This window comes from Cheilinus undulatus, linkage group 11 (genome assembly GCF_018320785.1).
Source record: "Cheilinus undulatus linkage group 11, ASM1832078v1, whole genome shotgun sequence".
NCBI lineage: Eukaryota > Metazoa > Chordata > Actinopteri > Labriformes > Labridae > Cheilinus > Cheilinus undulatus.
Window position 1 is genome coordinate 49,686,602 of NC_054875.1, and position 26,816 is coordinate 49,713,417.

Genomic DNA, 26,816 nt, shown 5'->3' on the forward strand with positions numbered 1-26,816 from the left:
CTATATTTAGTCACTTTCCACTCATTTTTTGCCACATTATTACTGTTTCTGGACCACCTGTAACTATTCCCTCTTTTCACTTAGTTTTGTCCATTGCATGCCTTTTTTGCCAACTTTTCGCCCATTTTTTGCTGTTTTTCAACCATTTTCACCTCCTTTCACTTGGTTTTATTGTCACTTTGACCTATTTTTGCCACTTTGTACCCATGTTTGCCATTTTTCATTACTGTCAGTGACTTTTATCCAGCTTTGTTTTGCAATTTTTTGCACATTTAGGCTCCATTTTGCACTTAAACACCACTTTTTCCCCATCTTGCCACATTTTTTGCCCATTTTAGTCACTTTTCACTCATTTTTGCCATTTTTGGACCATCCGTAGCTTTCTCTTCCCCCAGGTTCCCTCTCTGAATAAAAGCATGAAAGCCCAATCATATGTCTTTAAAACATCAGAATCACAGTGATTTTACTTTACTGAGAATAAAAACACTAGAGGAATAGCTCCTGTAGACGTAAGAATAAACTAAATAAAATGTGAAATAATCCCTCATAAAAAAGCATTGCTAATCCAAACATCAAACCATGCAGGATGATCATAAATCAGCTGACAGGAAGTCGTACAAACAAAAGTTTAATAAAACATTTATAAAACAGGCAGGAAAGAACAGATTATTGCACAGCACTCAGACCTCCTAAACACGGCTACGGCCGTCTGACAGAGCGAGGAACTCGGACTCAGACACGCAGCTTTCCTCCTCACACCCCCCCGCTGTTGTCTGTTTGTTCTGCAGACTTTAAACTGAAGTTTGGAGCTGAAACCCAGAGTTAAACTCACGTTTCTACATTTAGTTTTCTGATGTTCAAAAACACTGAGCTCTCGGCCTTTAAAGAGCAAAGACTGCTTGTTATAATATAGAATTATTTATTGCTTTTTGTTGAGAAATGCATAAGATGAGGAGTTTTAAAAATAATCGCATATTAAATCACATTATTGGGGGAAAAAATCACAATTAGATTATGTTCCCAAATCAATGAGACCTAATAAAAACCCATAAATGACGACATGTAACCGTCCCTACTGTAGGAGCCTGGGTTTCTGCTCCTCTGGAGGTTTTTGTTGAACAAAGGCAGTAAAAGGATGAAGCTGACAGAATAAGGATGACTTCAATCAGGATACGCTGCCACCTACAGGAGATCTTAGTACACTGCAAAGCTAAATAGACCGACCAACTGCTAAACCAGCTGATGAATCAAAATAAAAACAATATCAGTACTGGCATCAAGAAATGTGACTGGGGCATCTGTGGGTCAAAGTTCAGACAGAAAACTAAACACCCAAACGGGATAAAACTCTTCAGTTTGCAGCTCCAAACTTTTAAAGTTTATAAAAAATGAGATGATTTTCCACTAGAGTGAGGACTTTTTAACTTCTTAAAATTAAAAAGAAATTAAACTGAAAGGTTTTAACACATGGAATACAATCAGAAAATCAAAGGTGCTCGTCTGCTTTCAAAATAAAAGCCCCCTGTTTCTCAGTCTCCATTTACACCAATCAGAAGCTTTCCTCTTCACAGTACTAAATGAGTTTAACACTTCTGGATTTTGCCTTCTTATTAACAGTTATATAATCCTACAGCGTGTCCCAGCAGCATTCATGAGCCTTTAGGACAAAATCAGCCTATTTCAGTTCAGTTGGTTCTCAACCTGGACGTCCCGGGACGCTCTGCTCTGTCAGAATCTGATCATGTCATTTAAACTAATGATAACTCTCTTTATGGAGCGTTTATACTGAGGTAAGAACAAATGTGTACACCTATTCTGGAGTAGAGTGTCCTAACAGCCAGCATAGCGACACCTGGCAGCGAGATACGACCCTCCGTTTCTCACCAGCCCCCCTTTATTAAGCTAACAGAGCTGCAGAGTCCGAGGCGCTCTGTTAGCATCAGAATCTCTTCATCTTTATCTCCATGCTCACACAGACCTTACTGAGACACTCTGATACTCTCAGGATCAAGACTTTCTCAGGAACTCAGGCGGTGGGTTTGTCTCAGACTCCCTGAACCCAGCGAGCGCTTTTCTGGACCGTTGGGAACGGACGGTAATAAATCATCTGTTTATACACTCCAGCAGAGTTTTCCTGTCAGGATTACTTTACTAGCGGAGCCGCACATGTGTACGACCTGATTCTGTCTAGTCGCTCTGATTGACTCGTCCCGAATGTGACATTCGTCCAATCACATTACCAGAATTTTTAGAAAAGTCTTGTCTCTCCTGATCGTTCTCTACAGGAGTTTTCCCAGATGAATATGAAATATATCCATGGCACGGAAATATAAAACAGTCCATCTGATGTGTTTGGTTAGAAGGAACTCAGTCATTAATAGGTATGAACTGAATTTCCACTAAAAGTTCTTGGAAATTTTCTTTAAATTATTGCAGATTTCCAAAACACAAAATTTCCCCAAAATTCCCTTAAAGTTCCAAGACATTTTAAGGCAACTTCAAGATTTTTGAACCACTGAAAAATAATTTTTAAAAAATGTCCACAAATATTCCCCAAAAATTCCAGTAAAACTTTCTGAAAAAGGCCAAAAATTTAACTAAAACTTTCCATGGAATTTCCATAAAAATTTGCAATCAAATACCTTAAAATTTCAAAGCAAATTACAAATAAATTCCACAAAAATTCCATGGAAAATTGATGAAAATTTTCAAAATATTTCCCTCAAACTTTTAATTATATACAAGAAAATATCTAGGAGATTTACCCACAAAATTATTAACCAAGTTCCCATGAAAATGACTAAAAAATATATTACTGCAAGTCCCAACAAAACTGCAAATCAATTCTACATTACTATAGACAAATACATTTTGGAAAATTTCAAAGCAAATTCCACCCAAAATTAGCAGTAAAATTACAAATAAAATCCACCAAAATTCCACTGAAAAATCATGAAAATTTCCCCCCAAATTACCACCAAACAAATTCGCCCACATTTTTCAATCACACTAAAAAAAAATTCAAACTTTCCAAACTTCCATGAAAGTACCAACAAATTTCAAAGCAAATTCCACCAAACTGCAAATTATTTAAACAATAATACAGACAACAATGATCATGAAAATTCCCCCCAAAATTCCCAGTCAATTTACAAATAAATTCCACTAACATTCCATAAAAAATATGGAAATTTCCAAGCTTTTTTTTCAACGATATCCAATAAAATTCAAGGGAAAATTCATTAAAAAAATTGTTTGGGAAATTCCCAGACATTCTGAGCAAACTACTTAAACTTCTATATACTTCTAAAACCGGAGAAATTATCTCAAAATTTTAACAGCAGAGCTTATTGCTAAGTTGTTGGAAAGTAAAAATGTAGCGTCCTCTAATAAACATGCAGAGTCTCTGGAGGTTAAGGAGAAAACTGAGTTTACAGAGAATTTACCATTTAATGGATAAAGTGTGGAGAGCGAGGGCGATATAAAGCGATATCTGACCCTCTCCTGCTGCTGGGACACGCTGTTTAAACGTTTAAACTACAGAATACTTAAATGGTTTGGAGTCAGCTCCTTAAAGTCACATTTTCCTCTTAAATAAAATAATACTTCCTTTTTTCATGAGCTCAGCCTCCTAAAACCCAAACTTTTATTTTAACCCAAAGAAAACATATTTTTCACTGTGCAGATCTGACCGTTTTAGGGAATACAGCTGTTTTTCCAGTTTTAGTTGTGATCACTAATCTTTAATGAAAGACGCCATAAAACACGAACTCGGATGTTTGCTGAAGTTAGAAAGCCGTCCGAGTGAAGGTCGAGGCTCTCAGCTGATCATAGAAACAGATCGAGTTTCGACAGAAACGACCAGAAACAGAAACCGTACATGAGCTGTAGTTTGTGGGTTTGGCCTGCTGGTGGCACCGTCACGACTCTAAAATTCAGATTTTCAACATTCAGGGCCTGAGTCAGCTGTTTTTTTCACTCATTTTTAATATAAACCCAATTTATTGCAGCAATTAATGTTCTCAGCTTCCAGAGCTAAAGATAGATAGCTAGATATCCCCTAAAGCGGCAGAGAATCTGATCAGATTTTTGAGAGGAAAGCTTTGCGGTCTACAGCTGTCACTGCCAGGACACGATTATTTTATATTGTTTTTTTGTTTACCTGCTGAAATGATCATAAGTAAGGGAAATATTTATCTCTAGATGCTTTAAAACTTTCTGGATCCTACCGAGGCAGAAAGCCACTTCCTAACATCACAGCAGTAAACGCTGAAGAGAAGCACTCTGCAGCGCCGCCAGCGTTAAAATAAATAACGTCGTGTAGACTCAGGCCCTAAAGGTGAAGAATGTGCTGGTAGGAAGTCACATTTCCAGGGATTAGAACCAACATCTGATGAAGATGAAGATGAAGATGTTCAGCACCGGTCTGGACAGTAAATCTCTTTTGTCTTTTCTTTTTGTTGTTGTTGTTGTATGTGAGGTTTTTGTTTTTTTGGCATCTGTGGGACACCGTAGATTGTGCTGGGTGTATTTAACTGAATGTCCCACAAAGCACCATTGCTTCTAGCTGTGATAGAGGACAGAACACTCACAAACCCAACCACACAGAAGGAAGACGTTAAAAAAAGAGGGAAACAGACACAGCGTTCAGTTTTGACACCAGCCTCCTCATCACCTCCTCTTCATCACCCTCCTCCTCCTCTCAGCTCCATGGAGGGATCTCCTCTCCAAATTTGGCAAAGTGAGCAGCATTTTTAGCTTCAAACAGAACCTGGACAGAGGAGAAGACAGGAAATTCATGATCTTTAAAGAAGAGGAAGATGATTTTAACCAGACAGCTGGAACATTTGTCTTCACTGATCCAACACTAAACAATGATTGGACCTCACAGGACACAGTAGTTATAGATCTACTGCTGCTTTAACCGTTCAGGTCATAAATGTAAACATGTGGTCTGAGTCGAACTCAGAGAGGCAGACGTACCTGGTTGTGGATGTACGACTCACACAGGTAACACCACACCGACAGGTCGCAGAAGCTCAGCACCATCGGGTGTTCAGACACGGCGCCGTGAATGACCATGTGCTCGTTCACATAACGACCACAGAACACCTGAAACACACGGAGAACATGTGAGCACGTGTCAGACATTCTCAGCTTTATATCAGGCCTGTCCAACCGTTCAAATTTTTCATGCAAAAAGAAGAATGCAGGGATGGTTTATGTTTTTCTTCCCAGCACCAGGTTTGCTCCCTCTGCGTCATCTCAGACTCACAACCACCATCAAAACAGGGCTTAATAATAATATAATTTGACTTTTTTTGACTTAAAAAATTTTCTTTAATGACAAGGTGAAAACAAATTTCTACAAAGTAATGTCAGTCAAATAAAAATCTTTAATGTAAAATAGGTGACTGTATAAACATTCACCCTCTTTAAAGGGACTGAGCTAATCCAACCGAGGTCCAGCTAACTATTGTTGCTTCTCAGCAGCATCATGCTGTGGGAATGCTTCTCAGCAGCATCGTGCTGCGGGGATGCTTCTTAGCAGCATCATGCTGTGGGGATGCTTCTCAGCAGCATCATGCTGTGGGGATGCTTCTCAGCAGCATCATGCTGCAGGGATGCTTCTCAGCAGCATCATGCTGCGGGGATGCTTCTCAGCAGCATCATGCTGCAGGGATGCTTTTCAGCAGAACTACGGATTGAGAGAAGATTTATTTTCCAGTGAGATAATGAGTTGAAGCATCCAGAGGGAGCCACGTAGAAATGGTTTAAAGACAACAAGTGGAATGTTCTGGAGCAGCCAGGTCGAAGCATAGACTAGTGGCTTGTTTTTTGGGACCATTAGGGATACGGATTATTAGCTGCTCATGAAACCAATAACCAGTACTTGAAACTGATATTCATTCATAGCAAAAAAAGGAAATCTTTAAGTGAGCATTCTGGATTTTAATTGTTATAGATAAATAAGTACAATAGTGATAAAGGTGAGTTTTTATTTCTGATGACTGTAAGTTATGGTTCCATTAAAGTGAGTCAGGTCACCTGGTAACAGGTGAGACAGATCCAGTTCTCAGCCTCTGAGCCGCAGTCCTGACACGACTGGAAGACATCAATACCTGAAGAGGGGAGGGGCTTCACTGCATCCAGGTGAGGACACCAGGGGAGGGGGTCGACGACGTAGAGAGGGGCCTTTAGAGACAGGTACACAGACAGGTTAGTCACATGGAGACAGACAGGTTAATGACTGTTCTACAAAAACACATGTAAAAATCTCTCTGACGTCTGTTTGTCCTCCACATGTCAGCTCCAGAGACATCTGAGACTTCGACCAACCACATGCTCCCTCTGACTCTGGCTCCGCCTCCTTTCCTTCAACTGGCTTTTCTCCAGAGGCAACGGATTCTGATGCTGCCTTGGCAACAGCCTGCAAAGGGTTAATAAGACAATAAACAGAGTGAGAGGAAAAAAAATGTTTTTTTTTTATTTCATGCAAGGGATCATGGGAAATGTAGGCCTGATGTAGCTACAGTAAAGAGAAAACTTCATAAACTCCCCATGATCCTTTGTGTGAATTATGGGCGTAACTTGTGCTCCTTTCTGTCTAAATAAGTCTTCAAAAATAAGACACTGGTCTGAAACATACATGCCAGCCTAACAGCAGCATCTACTTATTTTATATCTATGGTAGAGACCGTTAAACTTCCTGTTTACCTCAGGCTGAGGCTGGGTGCTCCCTCCTGATTGGCTCTGCTCTGGTGTCCTCTCCTCTGGCTCCACCTTCACTTCACCCTCACAGGTGACTTTCTCTGGGCTGAGCCTGACCTTTGGCCTGGCCCCGCCCACTGGTGTTGATGTGACCGGGGTGGGACAGGGTGCATTCTGACTGATGTCTAAACTGGCCAATCCCTGAGCGAGCTGGTCCAGGCTGTTCTCTGTCTGTTTGGATGAAAAACAGTAGGAAAACAAAAAAACTGCTTTCATTTCTTATAATTAAAACATTTATATAATATTTTGAATTGTCAGTGTGTTACCGCTGAGTCATTCGGTCCTGTAGGGGGCAGAGGTGGTCTGTCTGCGCTGCTCTGATCTGACTTCCTGCCTTTTCCTTTGGAACCACGTTTCCCACGATGCTTAGGGGAGGGTATGGATGCCCGCAGAGACTCTGGGACTAAAATAAGAGTGATTAAATCAAACTGAACAGGTTAAAAAAATGAATAAATCTAACTGATCACTCACTGTGTATCCTCAGGGACCTCCAGTAGGGGGCGTGGTACCGGATCACCTGGTTTATCGTTGCCACGGCGCTGTGATGAGGAGGGGGGAGGGGCGTCACTAAGGAGGGAGGAGGGTCTCCCAGTAACATGCTGGTGCACATCGCCATGGATTCAGAGATGGAGGTGAGATTATACCCGCCCTGAAACACAGACGTCACACCTGTAAACGTCAAACCTGTGAACGTCACACCTGTAAACGTCAAACCTGTAAACGTCAAACCTGTAAACGTCACACCTGTACACGTCATACAGGTTAACGTCATGCCTGTAAATGTCGAACCTGTAAACATCACACCTGTTCATGTCACACTTGTAAACGTCACACCTGTATACGTCACACCTGTAAATGTCACACCTGTAAACCTCACACCTGTAAATGACCAGCCTGTAAACGTCACACCTGTAAACGTCACACTTGTACACGTCATAAATGTTACCGTCACACCTGTAAATGACCGGCCTGTAAACGTCACACCTGTTAATGTCACACCTGTAAACATAACACCTGTAAATGTCATACATGTTAACGTCACACCTGTAAATGTCATACATGTTGATGTAACAATACACCTGTAAACATCACACCTGTACATGTCATACATGTTAACGTCACAACTGTTAACGTCACACCTGTAAACGTCACACCCGTAAACGTCACAACTGTAAACGTCACACCCGTAAACGTCACACCCATAAACGTCACACCTGTAAATGCCCCACTTGTAAAGGACATACCTGTAAACATCACACCTGTAAATGTCACACCTGAAAACATCACACCTGTAAATGTGAAACATGTTAACATCACTTATACACGTCACACCTGTAAATGACCGGCCTGTAAACATCACACCTGTAAATGACCAGCCTGTAAGCGTCACACCTGTTAATGACCAGCCTGTAAACGTCACAACTGTAAATGACACCCTTGTCTATCAGTGTATATTTACCTCCAGTATGACAAGGACACGCCCCCCAGCCAGTGACATCAACAGATGTGTGAGGTGGGCGTATCCCTCTGGCGTCACATTATAACCTCCGAGCGGATCCCCCCGAGCTGCATCGAATCCAGCAGACACCAGAACCAGACTGGGGTTAAACTGCAGAGAAATCAACCAACCAGAGCGCTCCGTCAGGTCTGACCAATCAGAGTCATGTATGTCTATGATTATAGTGTGGGTGTTTTTTTTACCTCTGTGGCGATCGGCATCACAACTTGGTGAAAGGCAGCGAGGTAGTCTGAGTCACCCATCCTCCCTCCACTCCATGCCACATTCACATTAAACCCCGCCCCCTTAGAAACGCCCACCCTGTCAGGTGCAGCGTCCACTGAAGAAGGGAAGAATGTCCCGTTGTCATAGCGATGGAGGGAGACGTAAAGGACGCTGGAGAGAGAGTCCATCATCATTTCAGTTCATTTATATTTTTGTTTCTGAAGTTGAGTCACCTGACTCCTCCTCACCTGTCATCGTTCTCGAACATGTGCTGCGTCCCGTTCCCATGGTGAACATCCCAGTCCAGGATGAGGACTCGCAGTGGTGCATCCTGGGATATTTTCTGGGCATGGCGAGCGGTCAGAGCTGCCGTGTTAAAGAGACAGAAGCCACAGGGAGAGTCTCTCTCCGCGTGATGACCGGGAGGGCGAACGATCGCCACGCCGTTACTCACCTGGAGGAACAAAAACGCTCAGACTCCCGTTAGCTGTATCAGATGGAGCATCTCAGTTTATCAGGCTGGTTTAAAGGAAGTTAATGGGACGGGCTCAGAGAGAACATGCATGGGCTAAGGGAGGGTGGATGGAGGTTTTGGCCCTGGTCTAACAAAAAGTTTAAAGGAAAATCCTGCAAAAATTTTTTTGAAAGTTTTGGTAATTTGATTAAGGCGTGGTACCTTAACTTTGCAAATCATGCCTTTGTTTGCAGTAAGTCTCCTTTAAATATTTTTTTAGACACACCGCCTCCGACGCTCCTTTCTTGAGAAATAGATGTGATGTGAATTTCTCCCTCCTGGTCTGAGCTCTCCCATGTGTTATCCTTGTATCCTCTATTAAAGCGTGTTGTTACCTCTCCACTAAGGATCTTCTCTACAACATTGAAGCAGCTTCCTGCAGCCAGCAGAGCCGCCGTGTAGCTCTGGTTGTTGAAGAAGATGGAGTTGAACTCATTTCCTAGTTTGTGCAGATCTCTGGGCTTCATGTCTGCGGTGGATTTCATCTGTTTGATGTGCTGCACGCTGAAAACAACACAAATTTGCTTATATCAATAAATTATCTGATTAGTTTACAGGTTATCTGATTCACTGAGCTGATTTATCTCCTAACTCCAAATTTACAGTTTCTTAAAATAAAAAATAAAGAGGCATACCTGTGACACCTGGCCAGCTCCTCCTCTGTCGCTAAACGAGCCGGTATCTGTCGGCAACGATCGACCAATCCCAGCTGCTGATGTTTGGAGAAGATCTTGAATATTCTCTGAGGCTGTTCAGGGTGATGTCTGCAGAGAGGCAAAGTGGGTCACATGATCAGAGCCACACCTTTACCTCCTCATCACTGATCTCCAGGTAACTCACCTGTCCCACAGGTTCATGTGCTCCATCATCCTCTCATCATAAACCAGACCTGTTGTCGTGGTAACAGAGGGGGTGGAGCTGGATGGTTTTGTGCTTTTATCGTTGGTTGTTGCCCTGACGACACGCCCCTCAGCCAATGGACCGCCCTCTTCAGAGGAAACAGGAAGTGAAACACAAACATCTCACAGCTTCTTAAATCAGAAACTAAACCCTCAGAGCTCTTTATCAGCTTTAAATCGATTATCCGGGTAGTTTTTAATGTTTTTGATCACTTCCAGTCCAAATTTAAAATTCAGTACAAAATATTTAAGTTCTACATGTTTGAGAGATGACTGGTGTGTTTATGATGGCACAAAAAATTCAAAAAAGAGACTGACGCTTCACAAAAACACCTGGCAGTTTTATTTTCTTACCCAGGGTCTGCAGAGAGGTCCAGTACGGATACAGAGCAGAGATGGTCTGAGAGATGGACTGAAGAGCACTGACACAGAGAGAGAGAGGTGGTTATAAATCTGTCTCTGTTCAAGCTGGACTCCCGGTGTTTAACATTTTTAAAGTTTTCAGTATTAACCCCTTAAAGCCTGTTGTATCATATTTGACACATACTTTAATGATACCTCTATCTAATCGAAATGATCATAAATGACTAGAAAACATTTCTGAATACAATCTGATAATTGATAAAAATGCCCTCAAATGGATCATCAGTTACCAAAAACATCTAATGTATCAAATGAGATTATATATATATATATATATAAGTTGAATTTTATGGAAATTTCGATTTTTTTAGATTTCATTAGAAAATGAAATAAACATTTCAGTCCCAAAACATTAGAATTTTCTGGTCATAATTTGTGTTTTTCAGGCTTTAAGGGGTTAAACACTTTGAAGTTTCAACATTTTCAACAAGTTTTCAACATTATTATCTAGGGCTGTATAATTTTGAAAAAGATACCTAAATGTAGGGCTGGGTGTTGCTAAGAACCTCACAATTCAATTCGATTTCGATTCTTAAGGTTGTGATTCAATTCGATATCAATTCGATATTGATTTAAATGCTTTGATGTTGATTCAGTAAGAAGTAGAAATACACAAATGACCTGTTGACAATTTTTAATAATTTTCATACCCATGTGAACATATGTGGTAGGTCACCTCACATTTTTTAGCAATAAAACATCTGAAAATAAACATTTGCACAATAATAACTTATCTGTGCATAAGGAGTACAAAAATAAAAATCATGCCAGTTCTGTATAAACACTGAAAATGTAAAGTGCATGTAAACTTTAATAATATTTCTTTCCTCTTGGAAATTGTGATAAACCTCACATAACATGGTTATGGTTGGTTGTTGTTTGGTCAAGTGCGGCCTCCGTCCATACAACGTGAATCACACGCACAGTGACCCCCAATGGCCAGGAGGTGAATCGATTCAGAGGATTTGCTGAATCAATGTTGAATTGAGGAGGGAAATATTGTGATGCATTGATTAATGGATATTTTTACCCACCCCTATTATCATCCTCCAAACACATACGCTAGACCAGACCTTTTCAGCTGTGACCCCCAAAATAACATAATGACATTTTAGTACAAATCTCACTTAATAACTACCTTTTTATTTTAAATTTAACTCATTTTAATTACAGCTGAATGATTTGCAAAAATAGTTTAAATGAATGGTTTTTTTTACCCAATATTTCGATTATTTCTTAAGTTCCCTAATCTCATTTATTTTCCAACAAAAACAAACAATAATTCATTCTAAACTAAACTTAAAACAAAAAGGAAGGCAACATGTATTCGGTAGATCATTTCTTTGTTGTAACAATGCTTCTTGGTAATAAATTTCATACCCTTGGAAAGTCTGTTTATTACCCTTTTAAATGATGCCACATTTGTAAGGATCATGCATTTGTGGGATGAGCAGCAGAGCTGAGTATGTGGGTTGCACCCATAAAAAATGTGCCAAATCTTCTCTGCCAATGCCAAACAGCTGATTCTGCCATTGACTCTTGTTTGGTGTTTGGTGGATTGGATGATTGAAGTTTGAAGAAACAAGACATATTGACAATTTAACAACTTATCCATCTAACAAACAGGAGCCTCAGTAGAAGAACCAATCACAGCCACAACAGTCTGGCTCCTCCGCCTCATGCTGGTCACACACTGCTGTGGGATGGCATCCCATTCTTCAACCAGCATTTGTCACAAGTCAGCCAACGTGGTTGTGTTGGTCACTCTGGCACCAACAGCATGCCCAAGCTGATCCCACAAGTGTTTAATGGGGTTAAAGGTCAGGACTGCTGGCAGACCATTCCATCCTCTCCACTCCCAAATTCTGGAGGTAGTCTCTGATAAACCCCGCTCTGTGGGGGCGAGTGTTGTCATCTTGGAGGATAGAGTTTTTGCTGACAGGGTGAGAAAAAAATATTCTTGGGGTGTCGTCTTCTTGGGACGCCAACTTCGCGGCCTGTCTCTGACATTCCCCGTTGTATGGAACTTGTCCTTCAGTTTGGAGATGGTACTAGGGTTCACTCCAAACAATGCCGCAACTTGGTTCTGAGGAACACCAGCTTGAAGTTGCCCAACCGACGGACCCTATCCAGATCAGTCAAACGTGGCATGCCGATTCTTGAAGCAGACATCTACTGACCACTGTAGCAGGGCCCATGCTCACAGGTGCTGCCAATCAGGCACCTGATTGGCAGCACCTGGGGGTACCAGAAGCTCAAAACAAGAGTCAGTAGCAACAGCAAAATCAGCTGTTTGGCATTGGCAGAGAAGATTTGGCACATTTTTCATGGGTGCAACCCACATAGTCAGCTCTGCTGCTCATCCCTCAAATGCATGATCCTTACAAATGTGGCATCATTTAAAAGGGTAATAAACAGGCTCTCCAGCGGTATAAGATTTATTACCAAGAAGCATTGTTACAACAAAGAAATAATGTACCAAACACAAATTGCCTTACTTTTTGTTTTAAGTTTATAACCAACACAATATTAGATTAAACTAGGGCTGAACAATTTTGAAAAAAAATATCCAACTTTGATTCATTTTGCAAACTGGATATGAACTGTTGTATTAAAGGGAATGATATTCTTATATAATTGTTATATTTAACAAAAAAATATCAGTGTGTGGCTGGCCTAACTGAATACTTAATCCTGATGACATGAGAGGGGGGGCTGAACCAAAACGCAGAGACGTCCTAGTCCATGGTGCATACATCGATGTCAGCAGGGACGAGTCTCAAAAAACGCTACTGACTTGGTACCAGAACCAACGTATCTGGTACCCACTGAACCAAATTACAAAACAGATATCGATTCTTCATTTTGATGCCCTGCCACCAATGAGAGGCAAGAAATATGCAAAAAATACATGTTTGATTTATGTGTTAAATTACACCGGTGTCCATTTTTATCTCATGTTCTACTGGAATCTTATAAAGACATTTCTGCCAATCATCTTTATTTTCCCACTGTCTTTCCACATGTTTTTCCCCCTCAAAAGGCACTGTATAAAAAGTATTGATATCACACTGGTATCAGAAAACACCCAAACGATCCCAACCCTAGATGTCAGGGGGAATCAGATATAATAGACATGGAGCAGAAAGACTGTCGGGCTCAGACGTGTTTAAATCGAGTTTTAACTCTGCAGGAGAAGGCTGGAACTCTACCAGCTGATCAGGGCACTACTGATGGATTAACTCTCTCTCTGTCCTTACCTGTCAGATGGAGCAGTGGGCGGAGTCAAAGGAGGACAGGCTCCTCCCAGCAGAGCTCTGACACAGGCTGCAGCGCCCTCTGCTGTTGACTGCAGGTTGTAACCTCCCTGCTCACACAGACAGTGGAGGTCAGATAAACGTAGAGCAGTAAAACTACAGAACTCTTCACACTGACGCTGTTCAGCAGTTTTACCTCCAGAGCGAGAACGAGGCGACCTTCAGCCAGACTCATCAACATGTGAGTGAGGACGTGGAAACACTGAGGACGGACGCTCATCTCCCCCTGAACAGACAGTCATAGTTAGGAACAGAGTGATAGGTCATCGATGAGCCTTTCTGATCTGAGTCTGACGTTTTTACCTTCTGATCTCCAACCGCAGCGTCAAAGCCTGCAGAGACCAGGACCAGCTGAGGCTGGAACTGAACACAGACACAAAGAGTAGAATCTAAGTCCTCATACTTAAAGCAGGCTGAAGGCATAACCGTGGTGTTTGTGTGTGTGGTGTTTGTGTGTCACCTCGTGGGCTACAGGCAGCAGCAGCTGTTGAAAAGCCGTGATGTAGTCAGCGCCCGTCATCCCCGTCTGAAGGAGAGAAACACCAACAAAGAAGAAGACATGGAACAGTCAGGGCATCGGTGAATATCTTTATGTTTGATTTTATCAGAGGATGTTTGTATGGAGCTATTATTGTTGCATAACCATTTGCAAACGTGCACACAGATATGCACACCGACGTGCAAATGCATGGATAGATCTGCAAATGTATTGATAGATTTGAAAAATTTGTACAGAGCTCCACAGGTGCATATGCATAGACAAATCTGTGGACGTACTAAGGTTTGGTTTAGAAAACTCACTTTTTATTGCTTTAAGTCAGGGGTGTCAAACTCAAGGCCCGGGGGCCAAATCTGGCCCATGGTGCAGCTATACCTGGCCCACAAGATCATGATATTTTTATTCTAACTGGCCTACCAGTATGAGGTCTGCAGATTTCCTCCAGTAAAAAAATGTAAACTTAACCGTGATGATTTATACAAAATTAGAAAAAGTAAACTGTAAAAAAATAATTTGATAAAAAAGTTTAGAATGTGGGAAAGAAATTAGTGTTTTCTCTATATTTTCAATTTTGCATCTCACAGTTTTGACATAAAGTTATGGTTTTGACTTTTTATTTCATATTTTAAACTTTACATCTCATAACATTGACTTTTATCTCATGTTTTTACCTTTTAGATTCATAATTGTAAATGTCAAATCCTTTTTTGACCCTTTAAAGTCATGTTTTTGACTTTTATCTCAAGTTTTGACCTTTTTCAACTCCTAACTTTAAATTTTATCTCATTTTTTACCTTAAAAACTCATGATTTTTAATTTTATCTCAGCTTTTTGACCTTTTAAAGTCATGGTTTTGACTTTTATCTCACCTTTGAAACCTTTTTTAACTTCTAAATTTGACTTTTATCTCATTTTTTTACCTTAAAAACTCATCATTTAAAATTTTATTTCATATTTTGACTGTTAAAAATGAGGAGTTTGAATTTTATCTCAGTTTTTACTTCTAAAATTAATGTTTCCGTCGTCTTTCTCATATCTAACCTTTTAAAAACATTATTTTGACTTTAAATTTCATGTTTTTACCTTTTAAACTTGTAAGTTTGACTTTTTATCTCAGATTTTGAGTTTTTTACTTATCATGTTCACCTTTTAATCACAAAATCATTTATCATCAGTGCCAAGTTTTTTAACCCCACAATTCATTGCTGGTGAAAAGAGGTTGACATTTTATGGTTAAATATCGACCCTGTTATCTTTATTTATTTGTTTAGACTCGAAATTAGTCGGCCCTCAGGTTAGACCCAAGTTCTGAATCCGGCCCCTGCTGTGATTGAGTTTGACATCCCTGCTTTAAGTTGTCAAAATACTTACAAGACATAAATTACATCGAAACTGCCTCCTGGCTCAGCATTGATTATTTGTCCATGTGATGCATATGCTTAGAGGCAGGCAGCCTCGCCTCTAAGTCAGCGCTGAGGGCAACATAAGTGTCATGAGTGCTTTTACACTTACAGATCTAAGTACACATTTGCAGATGGTGCCCGGCAGAAATGTTGCCGTCATGTGTGTATGACAGCCAACTGAGGTGCAGACTCCAGCTGTAATTGTCTTTCGCTTTCTCCTCAGAATTTTGACATCTTAAAGCATAAAGGTGAGTTTTCTGAACAAAATAAACAAAGTCCACAATTACAAATTGGTCTACACATCTGCAGATTTGTGTACGCATTTGTGGATCTTTGTGCAATTTTATAAATCTTTGCACACATTTGCAGATCTATCTATGCATTTATGCAGCAATAATAGCTCCATATGAATGCTAACTTTGCATAAGTCATAAGGTTTATAAAAGAGGTCACTGCAGTGATAAACTGATAAATTTAAAACATCCTCCAGTCTGCACAGCTCTTAAAGGCACGTGCATCTCAGGTAGCAGGACCATCCTCTGTGACAGCCTTGGTTTGACACTAAAAATGTCTAAAAGTGGGCATTTGGCCGACCAGAGATAGGAGCAGGGGGAGTGAGCACCTTGTTCCAGGGCAGGTTGATGTTTCTGCCTTCAGCTCGTCCTCCGCCCACGCTCTGACTGTCAGACTCTGGGAGGTGTGGCCAGAAAGCTCCGCCCTCAAACCTGTGGACGCTGAAGTACAGCACACTGACACAGACACAGACATAGTTATGATTCGACCTTTTCTGAATTATTAACGGTGACAGAGGATGAGGAGGTTACCTAGGGTCGTTCTGGAAGATGTACTGGATCCCCTGACCATGATGAACATCCCAGTCCACGATCAGAACCCTGAACACAAAACCGTCAGGACTGCTCAAACCTTTATGATGAAAACAGAAGTCCTAAACCCAATATTGGGTATGTTTTTATTCCTAATCACCAAAACTGAAGCAAACTTCTGCATTTGGGTTAAAGGGTGAATCCAGAGAGAAGTGAGCTCTCCAGTGTTTTCATGATATTTAGACAGCACTTTCTCTAGAAGTATGACTGCAGGTCTGTAATTTCTTTAAGGGTCTGGTACTTTTCTATTAGACATTAAAGGTTTAAAACATCTGATAATGAAAACAGCAACAGAACAGGATGTTTTAAATCATCCAGATCAAACTCAGGCTTTGTCTCACACCCCTACCTGCTGACGGAGTGTCTGCTCCGAGCGTATCGAGCTGCGATCGCCACGTTGTTGAACACGCAGTAACCGTTGGCCAGGTCGGGCTGAGCATGATGACCTGGAGGTCTGAAGAGACGGACAGAGGAGGAGTTTAGCTCTTTAATATTCATGATATTTCATGTTTCTTTAATTCCACAGTGATTTAATCTGTTCCTTGTTAGGGCGTCCCACATCAGCGGGGTTTTAAGAGAGTTTAAACATCTTTTTGACTGAATAGTTAAAGCAGTGATACTCAAACATGTGGCTCTTTTATGTCTTAATTTTAAATATTATTCCCCCAAACAAACCTTAAAAAAGGGAAAGTTTTTTGCCACTTTTCACCCATTTAAGCTGCCTTTGTCATTAAATACCACTTGTTTCCCACTTTTTGCCCATTTTTTCCCTGTCTCACACTTTTTTTTTGCCACTTTTCACCCATTTAAGCTACCTTTTGTCGTTAAATACCACTTTTTCCTACTTTATGCCCATTTTTTCCACTTCTTTTTGCCACTTTTTTCCAATGTTTGCCCTTTTTCACGATTTTTGGTCACTTTTCGACCATTTCAGCTGCCTTTTGTCATTTAATACCACTTGTTTCCCTCATTCCCATTTTTACCATTTCTTTTTGCCAACTTTTTCCAATTTTTCCCCTTTCTCACAACTTTTTTTTGCCACTTATTACCCATTTAAGCTACCTTTCATCATTAAATACCACTTTTTCCTACTTAATGTCCATTTTTTTGCCACTTCTTCTTGCCTCTTTTTTCCAATTTTTGCCGTTTTTCACCATTTTTTTGGTCACTTTTCCCCCATTTAAGCTGCCTTTTGCCATCAAATATCACTTTTTCCCACTTTTAGCCCATTTTTGACCCCCTTGACTGCAATTTACCCATTTTGGTCACTTTTCACTCTTTTTTTTGCTTTGTTTTAGCAGGGTTGAGTAACACTGATTTAAAGTGTAAGTAAACCCCCAGCTCAGAGCTAACTCCGCCCACTTCAGGAATTTAAAAAAATGCAGAAACGTGGGCAGTTTGGTACTGAGAGGAGGGAGGGAAGGGAAAAGGACGGGGTTTTCCAGATGAGGAGGGAGGGCTGGAGTGACAGTGACGTCCTAAAGTCAGAGAATAATGTAACGTGACCCATAGTCCTGCAGCACTGCTGCCTCAGTGAAGGTTTTTCTATGTTACGCCTGTGTTGGTTGTTACCTGATGACAGCGAATCCGTTCCTGAGCTCAGAGGTCATCACCTGATCGACCAGCTGGAGGACTGAACCCACCGCAGACAGACACACCTGGAAGCTCTCCTGGAAGCACGCACAAATGTGAGAACACAAAAATCCTCCTAGGGTGTCTCAGTGTCTTAAAGTCTGCTTTTTATTTAAATATGAACAAAAATATCATAAATGTAAAGCAGGGGTGTCAAACTCAATCACAGCAGGGGCCGAACTTTAAATTCAGGTCCAAACTGAGGGCGGAACAAGGTCCACATTTAACCTTAAACCATCAACCTCATTTTCACCAGCAATGAATTATGGGAGAAAAACACCTTAGCACTGATGATAAAGGATTTTGAGATTGAAAAAAGTCAAAATGTTAGGTTTAAAGGCTCAAAATCTGAGATGAAAATTCAAACTTATTAGCTCAAAATCTTAAAACATGGAATTTAAATTAAAAAGTTTTTTTAAAATGCAAAAATAGGAGATAAAAATTTGAAATCATCAGTTTTAATGGTCAAAATATGATAGAAAATTCATAAACACTGGTTTTAACTGTCAAAGCGTGAGAAGAAAATTGGAGTCTTAAAGGTCAAAATATTACTTGAAAATTTAAAACTGAGACAAAAGTCAAATTAGGGAGTTTAAAAGGTCACAACATGAGAAAAAAATAAGAATTACAAGTTCAAAAGGTTCAAAATATTACTTGAAAATTTAAAACTGAGGACCGAAAAAGTAAAAAAAACAAGATAAAAGTCAAAACTGTGAATCGAAAAGGTCAAAGATAAAATAAAAAGTCATAACTCTGTGTCATCGCTGTGAGATGCAAAATAAAGAAAATGAAATGAAAACAGAATTGTATTTTCCCATATTCCTGACTTTTTTCTAATTATATTAACTTTTTGTCATTTTTACAACCTGACTAGGATATTTTAAATCATCAAGGTTAAGTTTACATTTTCAGACTAGAGGAAATCTGCAGACCTTAAACCAGTGGGCCAGTTATTATAAAAATATGATACGATCTGGAGGGCCGGGTGTTACTGTACCACGGGCCGGACTTGGCCCCCGGGCCTTGAGTTTGACACCCCTGATGTAGAGCTTTTAGTGCCGTTTATTGTGGATGTTGTGATCTTACAGGGTGGAGGTACACGGAGTCGTATTTGTCAGAGAGCGTGTGGAGTTCCTCCTCCGTCATCGTCTGAGTCGACTTCATCAGATCTACGTACTCTTTCCTAAAAAAACAGAGAATAAATAAACACGACGATTTTATCTCCTCCTTACCTTCTAAAACCTTCACCACGACAGAGGTATCTCTAGTTTCATGAGAGGTAGGTGTAAGTGACTCCATGTTTTACCGTTTTGTTATAAATAAGGGACTTTTACTTTGAAAAACAACCAATTAATGACATCACATAACAAGGAAATCCTGTTTGCACCTCCCTGCGTCAGGAATGTGTTCATGATAAAAACAGAAACTCCATCTGAGGTGAGTTCACTTCATTTTTATCATTTTAATCATAGTAGATGTGACTTTTATGTTTGTTAAACTGTAAAATGAGATTGTTGACTTTACATTTCTAAGACCATTTCTCTCATCATCACCTACCCTTCCTCCCTGATTCCCTCCTCTATCCACTGTCCTATCAAAATAAAAGCATACAGACCTGAAAATAAACATAAAAATAAAAGAACTTCAGTCCTACTCCTTTACTTATGTTTTACTTTGTTCTACAGCCGTCTGCACGTTCATGTTGTTATGTTTTACAGTGTTGTGTTTGAGTTTCTGGACTCACGTGTGAACGAGCCGCAGCTCTTCTTCTGTCGCTTCTCTGGGCTGAAACACAAAAACACACATCGGTAACTCTACACCAGCCGCTCATGTCACTGCTCTAGCTCTAACGTTTATATTTCAGGATGTAACTGCTGGTCAAGTGTCAAATCTCCTCAGATATGTTGGTGTGGGGAGCAGACGGCCGAGCAGTTAGGTCGCGCCTCATGTAGCCCAGGTTCAAGCCCAGCCTGTGGCTCCTTCCCCGCATGTCTCTTCCCTACTCTCTCATCGCTATTTCAAACTCTATTCTCTGTCTTTCTCTTTAGAAATAAAGATGTCAAAGACCCAAAAATGAAAAATGTGGATGTTAACGTCAGCAGGAGCCCTCACACGCTGAGACTGAAACATCCTGGTTAAACTTTGGTTGAAGACTCTGAGAAAACAGGTTAAAAACCCAAAATAAAAATATAGAAACCCTAACTTTTCATGCCTTCAATATTAAATCTGAAGAGCTCAAAGAAAAACAGGAAAACAGACATCTGTCCTGTAAAACAACCAGGAAAGACCCTGCATCTCTCACAGTGAGACAGTGAAAACACGTGTTTCTGTTTGACAGAGCTTAGTGTTTGGGTTAAACAATCTCAAAATTAACACATCTTTTGTCTTGTAACTTATATTTTCTAATGTGTAACAGAGACCGTCGTCTCCTGCTGGTGCTAACCCTCTGAGTGCGTACTAAATCACAGGCTGAAGACGTCTGAAGTTTCACCAGATTTAGAGCTGAGGAGGTTCTGGTTTGGGTTTAATAAACGCTGACCTCAGCATCAGTAAAGTGTGATCAGCTGTTTTACTGAACAACGAGGAGACGGACCGACCTGCAGAGTGACGCAGTGAGACAGCAGCTCCTGTTTCTGCAGCTCCTCCATGATGGTCGTCGCTCTGTCGGGACTCTCTGGGTGACTGAAGGACAAGAAAATGACAGAACCATCATCAAACACACCTTTGATTACGCACTGTTACTATAACTAAAGCGACAACCAGCCGCCCGCCGCCGTACACGATGTCTATAAAGACATGAACTATTCTGACCAGAATGTATTTAACCAGGCTGTAAACACATTTATTTCTGCTGTAAACACTTTAATTTCTGCTGTAAACCCTTTTATTTCTGTTGTAAACACTTTAATTTCTGTTGTAAACACATTTATTTCTGCTGTAAACCCTTTAATTTCTGTTGTAAACACTTTAATTTCTGCTGTAAACCCTTTTATTTCTGTTGTAAACCCTTTAATTTCTGTTGTAAACACTTTAATTTCTGCTGTAAACCCTTTTATTTCTGTTGTAAACACTTTAATTTCTGTTGTAAACACATTTATTTCTGCTGTAAACACATTTATTTCTGCTGTAAACACATTTATTTCTGCTGTAAACCCTTTAATTTCTGTTGTAAACACTTTAATTTCTGCTGTAAACCCTTTTATTTCTGTTGTAAACACTTTAATTTCTGTTGTAAACACATTTATTTCTGCTGTAAACACATTTATTTCTGCTGTAAACCCTTTAATTTCTGTTGTAAACACTTTAATTTCTGCTGTAAACCCTTTTATTTCTGTTGTAAACCCTTTAATTTCTGTTGTAAACACTTTAATTTCTGCTGTAAACCCTTTTATTTCTGTTGTAAACACTTTAATTTCTGTTGTAAACACATTTATTTCTGCTGTAAACACATTTATTTCTGCTGTAAACACATTTATTTCTGCTGTAAACCCTTTGATTTCTGTTGTAAACACTTTAATTTCTGCTGTAAACCCTTTTATTTCTGTTGTAAACACTTTAATTTCTGCTGTAAACACGTTTATTTCTGCTGTAAACCCTTTGATTTCTGTTGTAAACACTTTAATTTCTGCTGTAAACACGTTTATTTCTGCTGTAAACCCTTTGATTTCTGTTGTAAACACTTTAATTTCTGCTGTAAATACATTTATTTCTGTTGTAAACACTTTAATTTCTGCTGTAAACACGTTTATTTCTACTGTAGACACTTTAATTTCTTCAGTAAACACATTTATTTCTGCTGTAAACACGTTTATTTCTGCTGTAAACACGTTTATTTCTGCTGTAAACATGTTTATTTCTGCTGTAGACACGTTTATTTCTGCTGTAAACACGTTTATTTCTGCTGTAAACATGTTTATTTCTGCTGTAGACATGTTTATTTCTGCGGTAAACACGTTTATTTCTGCTGTAAACACGTTTATTTGGCTGTAAACATGTTTATTTCTGCTTTAAACATGTTTATTTGGCTGTTAACATGTTTATTTCTGCTGTAAACACGTTTATTTCTGCTGTAGACATGTTTATTTCTGCTGTAAACATGTTTATTTCTGCTGTAGACATGTTTATTTCTGCTGTAGACATGTTTATTTGACTGTAAACATGTTTATTTCTGCGGTAGACATGTTTATTTCTGCTGTAAACACGTTTATTTCTGCTGTAGACATGTTTATTTCTGCTTTAAACATGTTTATTTCTGCGGTAAACACGTTTATTTCAGCTGTAAACATGTTTATTTCTGCGGTAAACACGTTTATTTCTGCTGTAAACATGTTTATTTGACTGTAAACATGTTTATTTCTGCTGTAAACATGTTTATTTGGCTGTAAACATGTTTATTTCCGCTGTAAACACGTTTATGTCTGCTGTAGACATGTTTATTTCTGCTGTAAACATGTTTATTTCTGCTGTAGACATGTTTATTTCTGCTGTAGACATGTTTATTTGACTGTAAACATGTTTATTTCTGCGGTAGACATGTTTATTTCTGCTTTAAACATGTTTATTTCTGCTTTAAACATGGACATTTGAACATGGAGGGTGGATGAGATTTCTGCTGTTTTTGTGAGGTAAAGCTGAGAAACTAAACCAGTGGGCACAGACCTACAAACATGTGGAATAAAAAGCTGAATGGCCGAAGCTCCTGTCTGTAGAAGATTATAAACGAATGATGGGGTTACCTGGGCTCCCACAGGCTCTTATGATGAGTGAAGATCTCTGAATACACCACGCCTGTTCCACTGGCTGCTGACCGACATGACAGGTCCTATAAACACATTTACATTTCATTTTTCCAGCACTTTCTGAACAATCTAAGACAGCAGATCCCCTCTACTGTAATAATACATTTATAAACTTCCATATAGCTCTATAAAACACAACACTGATAACCCAGCAACAAAAATAGGATGCTGAGGCACCCAAAACTGTGCAATTTCTTGATTTTAATCAATGAAGTGGCAAAAAAATACTTGCAAACTGTCTTTATTGCACAAAAACATCAGCAACATTTCAGTAGCCACACACTGTCAAAGCAGTGTGCAGGAGTTTCCTCGCAGTATTGATGGGTTTGTTTCTCTTTAACACAGCTGTCTCATGAAAAACATGCATCATGTCAATGCTTTGGTACTTCGCACTGCTGTCAACAATTAAAATAACAGAGACCGTATTGTTCTAAAACATGCAATATTGCAAAAAGAGATTTTGACAACCTTATTGTACAGTCACAAGGATGTCAAACTCCTAAAAAACGCACCCAAACCCTGACATTTCCCATGTTTCTGTGCAGTTTAGACAGTGCTCCCTCATGCTGCAGGCTTTGGAGAAAAATGTGAATTAAGTTGTGATTTTTTTAAGCTTTGGTACTTTTCTGAACTGTTGAGCTTTAACTTAACAAAGAATTTACCATTTCAAACAGAAAGCATGTTTTTATCCTCACCAGCGTCTGCAGCCTGTCGTTCAGCTCCTCCTCCTCCTCTCTGCTCCTCTCCATTCTGCCTCTCCTCTTCAGCTCCTGCAGGCTGCTGCCTCCTTTCTTCTCCTCCTTTCCTTTAGCGTCACCACCGCTGCTGTTGCACTAAAAAGACAAAACAAACCCCCTTATTCAGACTCACGCTCTGTAATACAGCATTAGAAATAACATCAGAGCTGAGACAAAGCAGAAACACAGACACAGGAAAGGAAAAACAAGAGGCTTAGAAGAGCACGCCCTCTGGTTGGTTCCTGTCACAGTCGGAGTGTGTGAATATCCCTCCACCTGAGGTCAAACTCCACCTCTGGTAGATAATTGACACCTGCAGCAATAATCAGTAGCTGACTACTTCAGATATTTTCTGTCAATAAATCACAGAACAACAACAAACAAGAATTCACAGCTCTGTCAGGACTGATTTTAATAGTTCAGAAAGAATCATCAAGGTTAGAAATACAGGAAAAATAACATCAAATTACCTTTCTTTTGACCATTTACATTTGTCCAAAATGCTTTAAATAAATGCAGCGACTTCCTAAAAAAGGAGATTAGTACTTAAATCTTTATATTACAATCAAATTTTCTTTATCTCTGGCCCAAACTGTGAAAAAAAAGGATAAGGAACAATAAATGTCACCCTTTCAATAGAGCTAATGCTTTCCAGTGGGGCTGCATGGTGGTGCAGTGGTTAGCGCTGCTACCTGGGTCAGACCGGGCCTTTCTGCGCAGTTAAAACATGACTTTTATCAAATGTGCCACAACAGCAAGAGAGAGTCCAAACAGGTATTTCAGGTAAAGACACACCTTAGTCAAAGCAGGAAATGTAACAGCTGTTTTTGGATGTGATGGCGACTCATTCTCTGGTCATGCGCTCCTGACCGTCATGTAATCGAAGCCAAACTGCTGGCCAATTTCATGTTATTGATGAAAGCTTGGCCCTCTTTGACTTTCAGTGGTCGTTTATTCACTCAGAGTAAAATACTTCAAAATATACTTAACTCTACGGTACGTAAGATTCTGCTAGAACACAGTATGAGGAGTAGAGAGCAGCGCTGCTCAGCTCTGCCTGTCTCCACTGTTTACTGTTCATTAAACTCCTTAATGTGTATTTACCATACGGTAAACCAGGGGTGTCAAACTCACATTGAGTCCGGGGCCAGATACGCTCCGATGAGAAGTCCTGAGGGCCGGACGATTTAGGCCAGAAGTGTGAAAGTCAGCCGCGGATTCTGAATTTAGGCCTTACCTAAGAGCCTAACAAGGCCAACATGTAAACATAAACTGTCAACCTCATTTTTAAGATTAGTAAAATATGAAAATATTAAAAACACTGATACTAAATCATTCTGAGATGAAAGAAGTAAAAATGTTAAGTTTAAAGGCTCAAAGTCTGAGATAAAATGTCAAACTTATTAGTCCAAAAGGTCAAAAAATGAAATTTAAAGGCAAAATAATGTTTTAAAAGGCAAATAAATGAGATAGAAAGTCAAAATCACAGGTTTAAAAGGTAAAAATGTGACTTAGAATTTTGAATTGTGAATCTTTAAGGTCAAAACATGAAAAAAGTCAAAATCATAAGTTTAAGTCAGAATTCTGAGACGCAAAACTGAAAATATGAAATGACGAAATTAATTTATTTTCTCACCTTCCTGACTTTTTATGTAACTTCTTTTACTCTTTACTTTTCAGAATTTTATAATTTAACAAGGATCTTTTAAATCATCCAGGTTAAGTTTACATTTTTATACTGGAGGAAATCTGCAGACCTCAGACTGGTGGGCCAGTTAGAACAGAAAGATCGTATGATCTTGGGGGCCGGATACAACGGTACCACAGGCCGGATTTGGCCCCCGGGCCTTGAGTTTGACACCTGTGCAGTAAACCAACGCTTTCATTTCACTGATGAATTTCATTTAATGAGGAAGAAAAATGTTTTTATCTAATGAACGTAGTCCTGGATTTAAAATGAGAGGTAAGCTGCAGATGTCGACATGCTGAGTGGAGTCTGGTCTCTGCTGAACCTGGAAAGGTCCGGTGGGGAGGGACTGAAGTCAGAGCTGATAGCAGCCCCCGTATCAAGATAAATCCTGTTAAATTATAAAATCAAGAATTTCTCTGGTTCCAAAAACTGTTAGAAACAGGCCTGCAGCAGCTAAACTGGAGAACCAGGAGAATTCCTGTTGGAGCGGCTACAGAGACAGCCCTGGCACCAGTAAACCTTCAGTGTGATGGTGGGTAGATCCTAGCAGAGACATGGGGGGGGCCTGGGACTGAACCTTGGGGGACCCCACATATGAGGTGAGGGGTCCCCCACAGGTGGACTAGGAGTTATCACTACTGTTGTTATTATTATTGGTAGTAGTGATGGTGGGTGTGGGTGTGGTACCTGTGGGGACAGTCTAGGAGACCTCCTGACAGACTTTAGTCCTGGAGGATCTGATCCAGACTTTAGTCCTGGAGGATCTGATCCAGACTTCATCTCTGCTCCTGAATCAGAAAACAAACACCGATGATATCAGTACTTTATAAATCACTGTATTATAACTGATAAATCATCTGTGATCACTACTAAAACTTGAATATTTTATCTATCTACTGATAGATTTTGTCCTTGAACCTCAGTCAGAGTCTGAAGCTCCTGTTTCAGCTCCAAGTCTTTCTACTGAGGTTATCATTAAACCAAATCCGGATATAATTCTGGTAAAAATCAAACAAACTGATTTCTGTTCGGTTCTCAGAACATATAAATAAAATTCTGAGACGCCTGATGTAATCTAAACGGCTCTATCTCACCCGTTATCCTCTCCGTTAGCTCTTCTTTCGTCTATTTTCACTCTCACCGCTGCTTCTGTTTGTTTTCTCCGGATTCTCTCCGGACCACTGAGCGCCAACTGCACTCCACAGCTGTCGCACACATGTGACGTCACGAACATACACGGAGGGAGGGCGTCTGCTGATGACGTAGAATTGTAAATTAGTTGGCAAAAACGCCATGCGTAGTAAACCTACTGGAAACACTTTAGTGATATCAGCTCATTACTATTTAGCTATTAAATATTTATTTATTTAATTCATCCAATAAATTATTCTAAAAAATTATCAAAACGCTGTTTCCAAATCTTCTGAGACAGATTTTTTTAATAATATGAATATGTTAAGTTTATATGTGCTGACTTTCAAGATGTCTTTAAATCAGGGGTTTCCAAAGTGTGTGAGAGTGAGCC

The 26,816-nt window shown here is 39.8% G+C and overlaps 1 protein-coding gene across 1 annotated transcript; it reads right to left on the reverse strand.

Moving 5' to 3' along the window:
* Nucleotides 1-26,501, reverse strand: hdac6 (histone deacetylase 6). The gene is made up of 29 exons (XM_041799352.1): nt 26,386-26,501; nt 25,979-26,079; nt 23,560-23,697; nt 22,802-22,887; nt 20,663-20,747; nt 19,810-19,850; nt 19,152-19,248; nt 18,006-18,103; nt 16,783-16,887; nt 16,374-16,442; nt 16,172-16,298; nt 14,108-14,173; nt 13,951-14,010; nt 13,784-13,873; nt 13,591-13,697; nt 10,262-10,329; nt 9,849-9,996; nt 9,644-9,772; nt 9,344-9,512; nt 8,743-8,948; nt 8,473-8,665; nt 8,231-8,380; nt 7,243-7,420; nt 7,038-7,174; nt 6,718-6,942; nt 6,287-6,430; nt 6,049-6,195; nt 4,984-5,112; nt 1-4,771 (listed from the first exon to the last, which is right to left on the reverse strand). Exons 2-29 carry the CDS (start codon nt 26,069-26,071, stop codon nt 4,703-4,705), a joined length of 3,354 nt encoding a protein of 1,117 aa, XP_041655286.1. The 5' UTR covers nt 26,072-26,079; nt 26,386-26,501; the 3' UTR covers nt 1-4,702.
* Between the last annotated feature and the right edge of the window lie 315 nt (nt 26,502-26,816).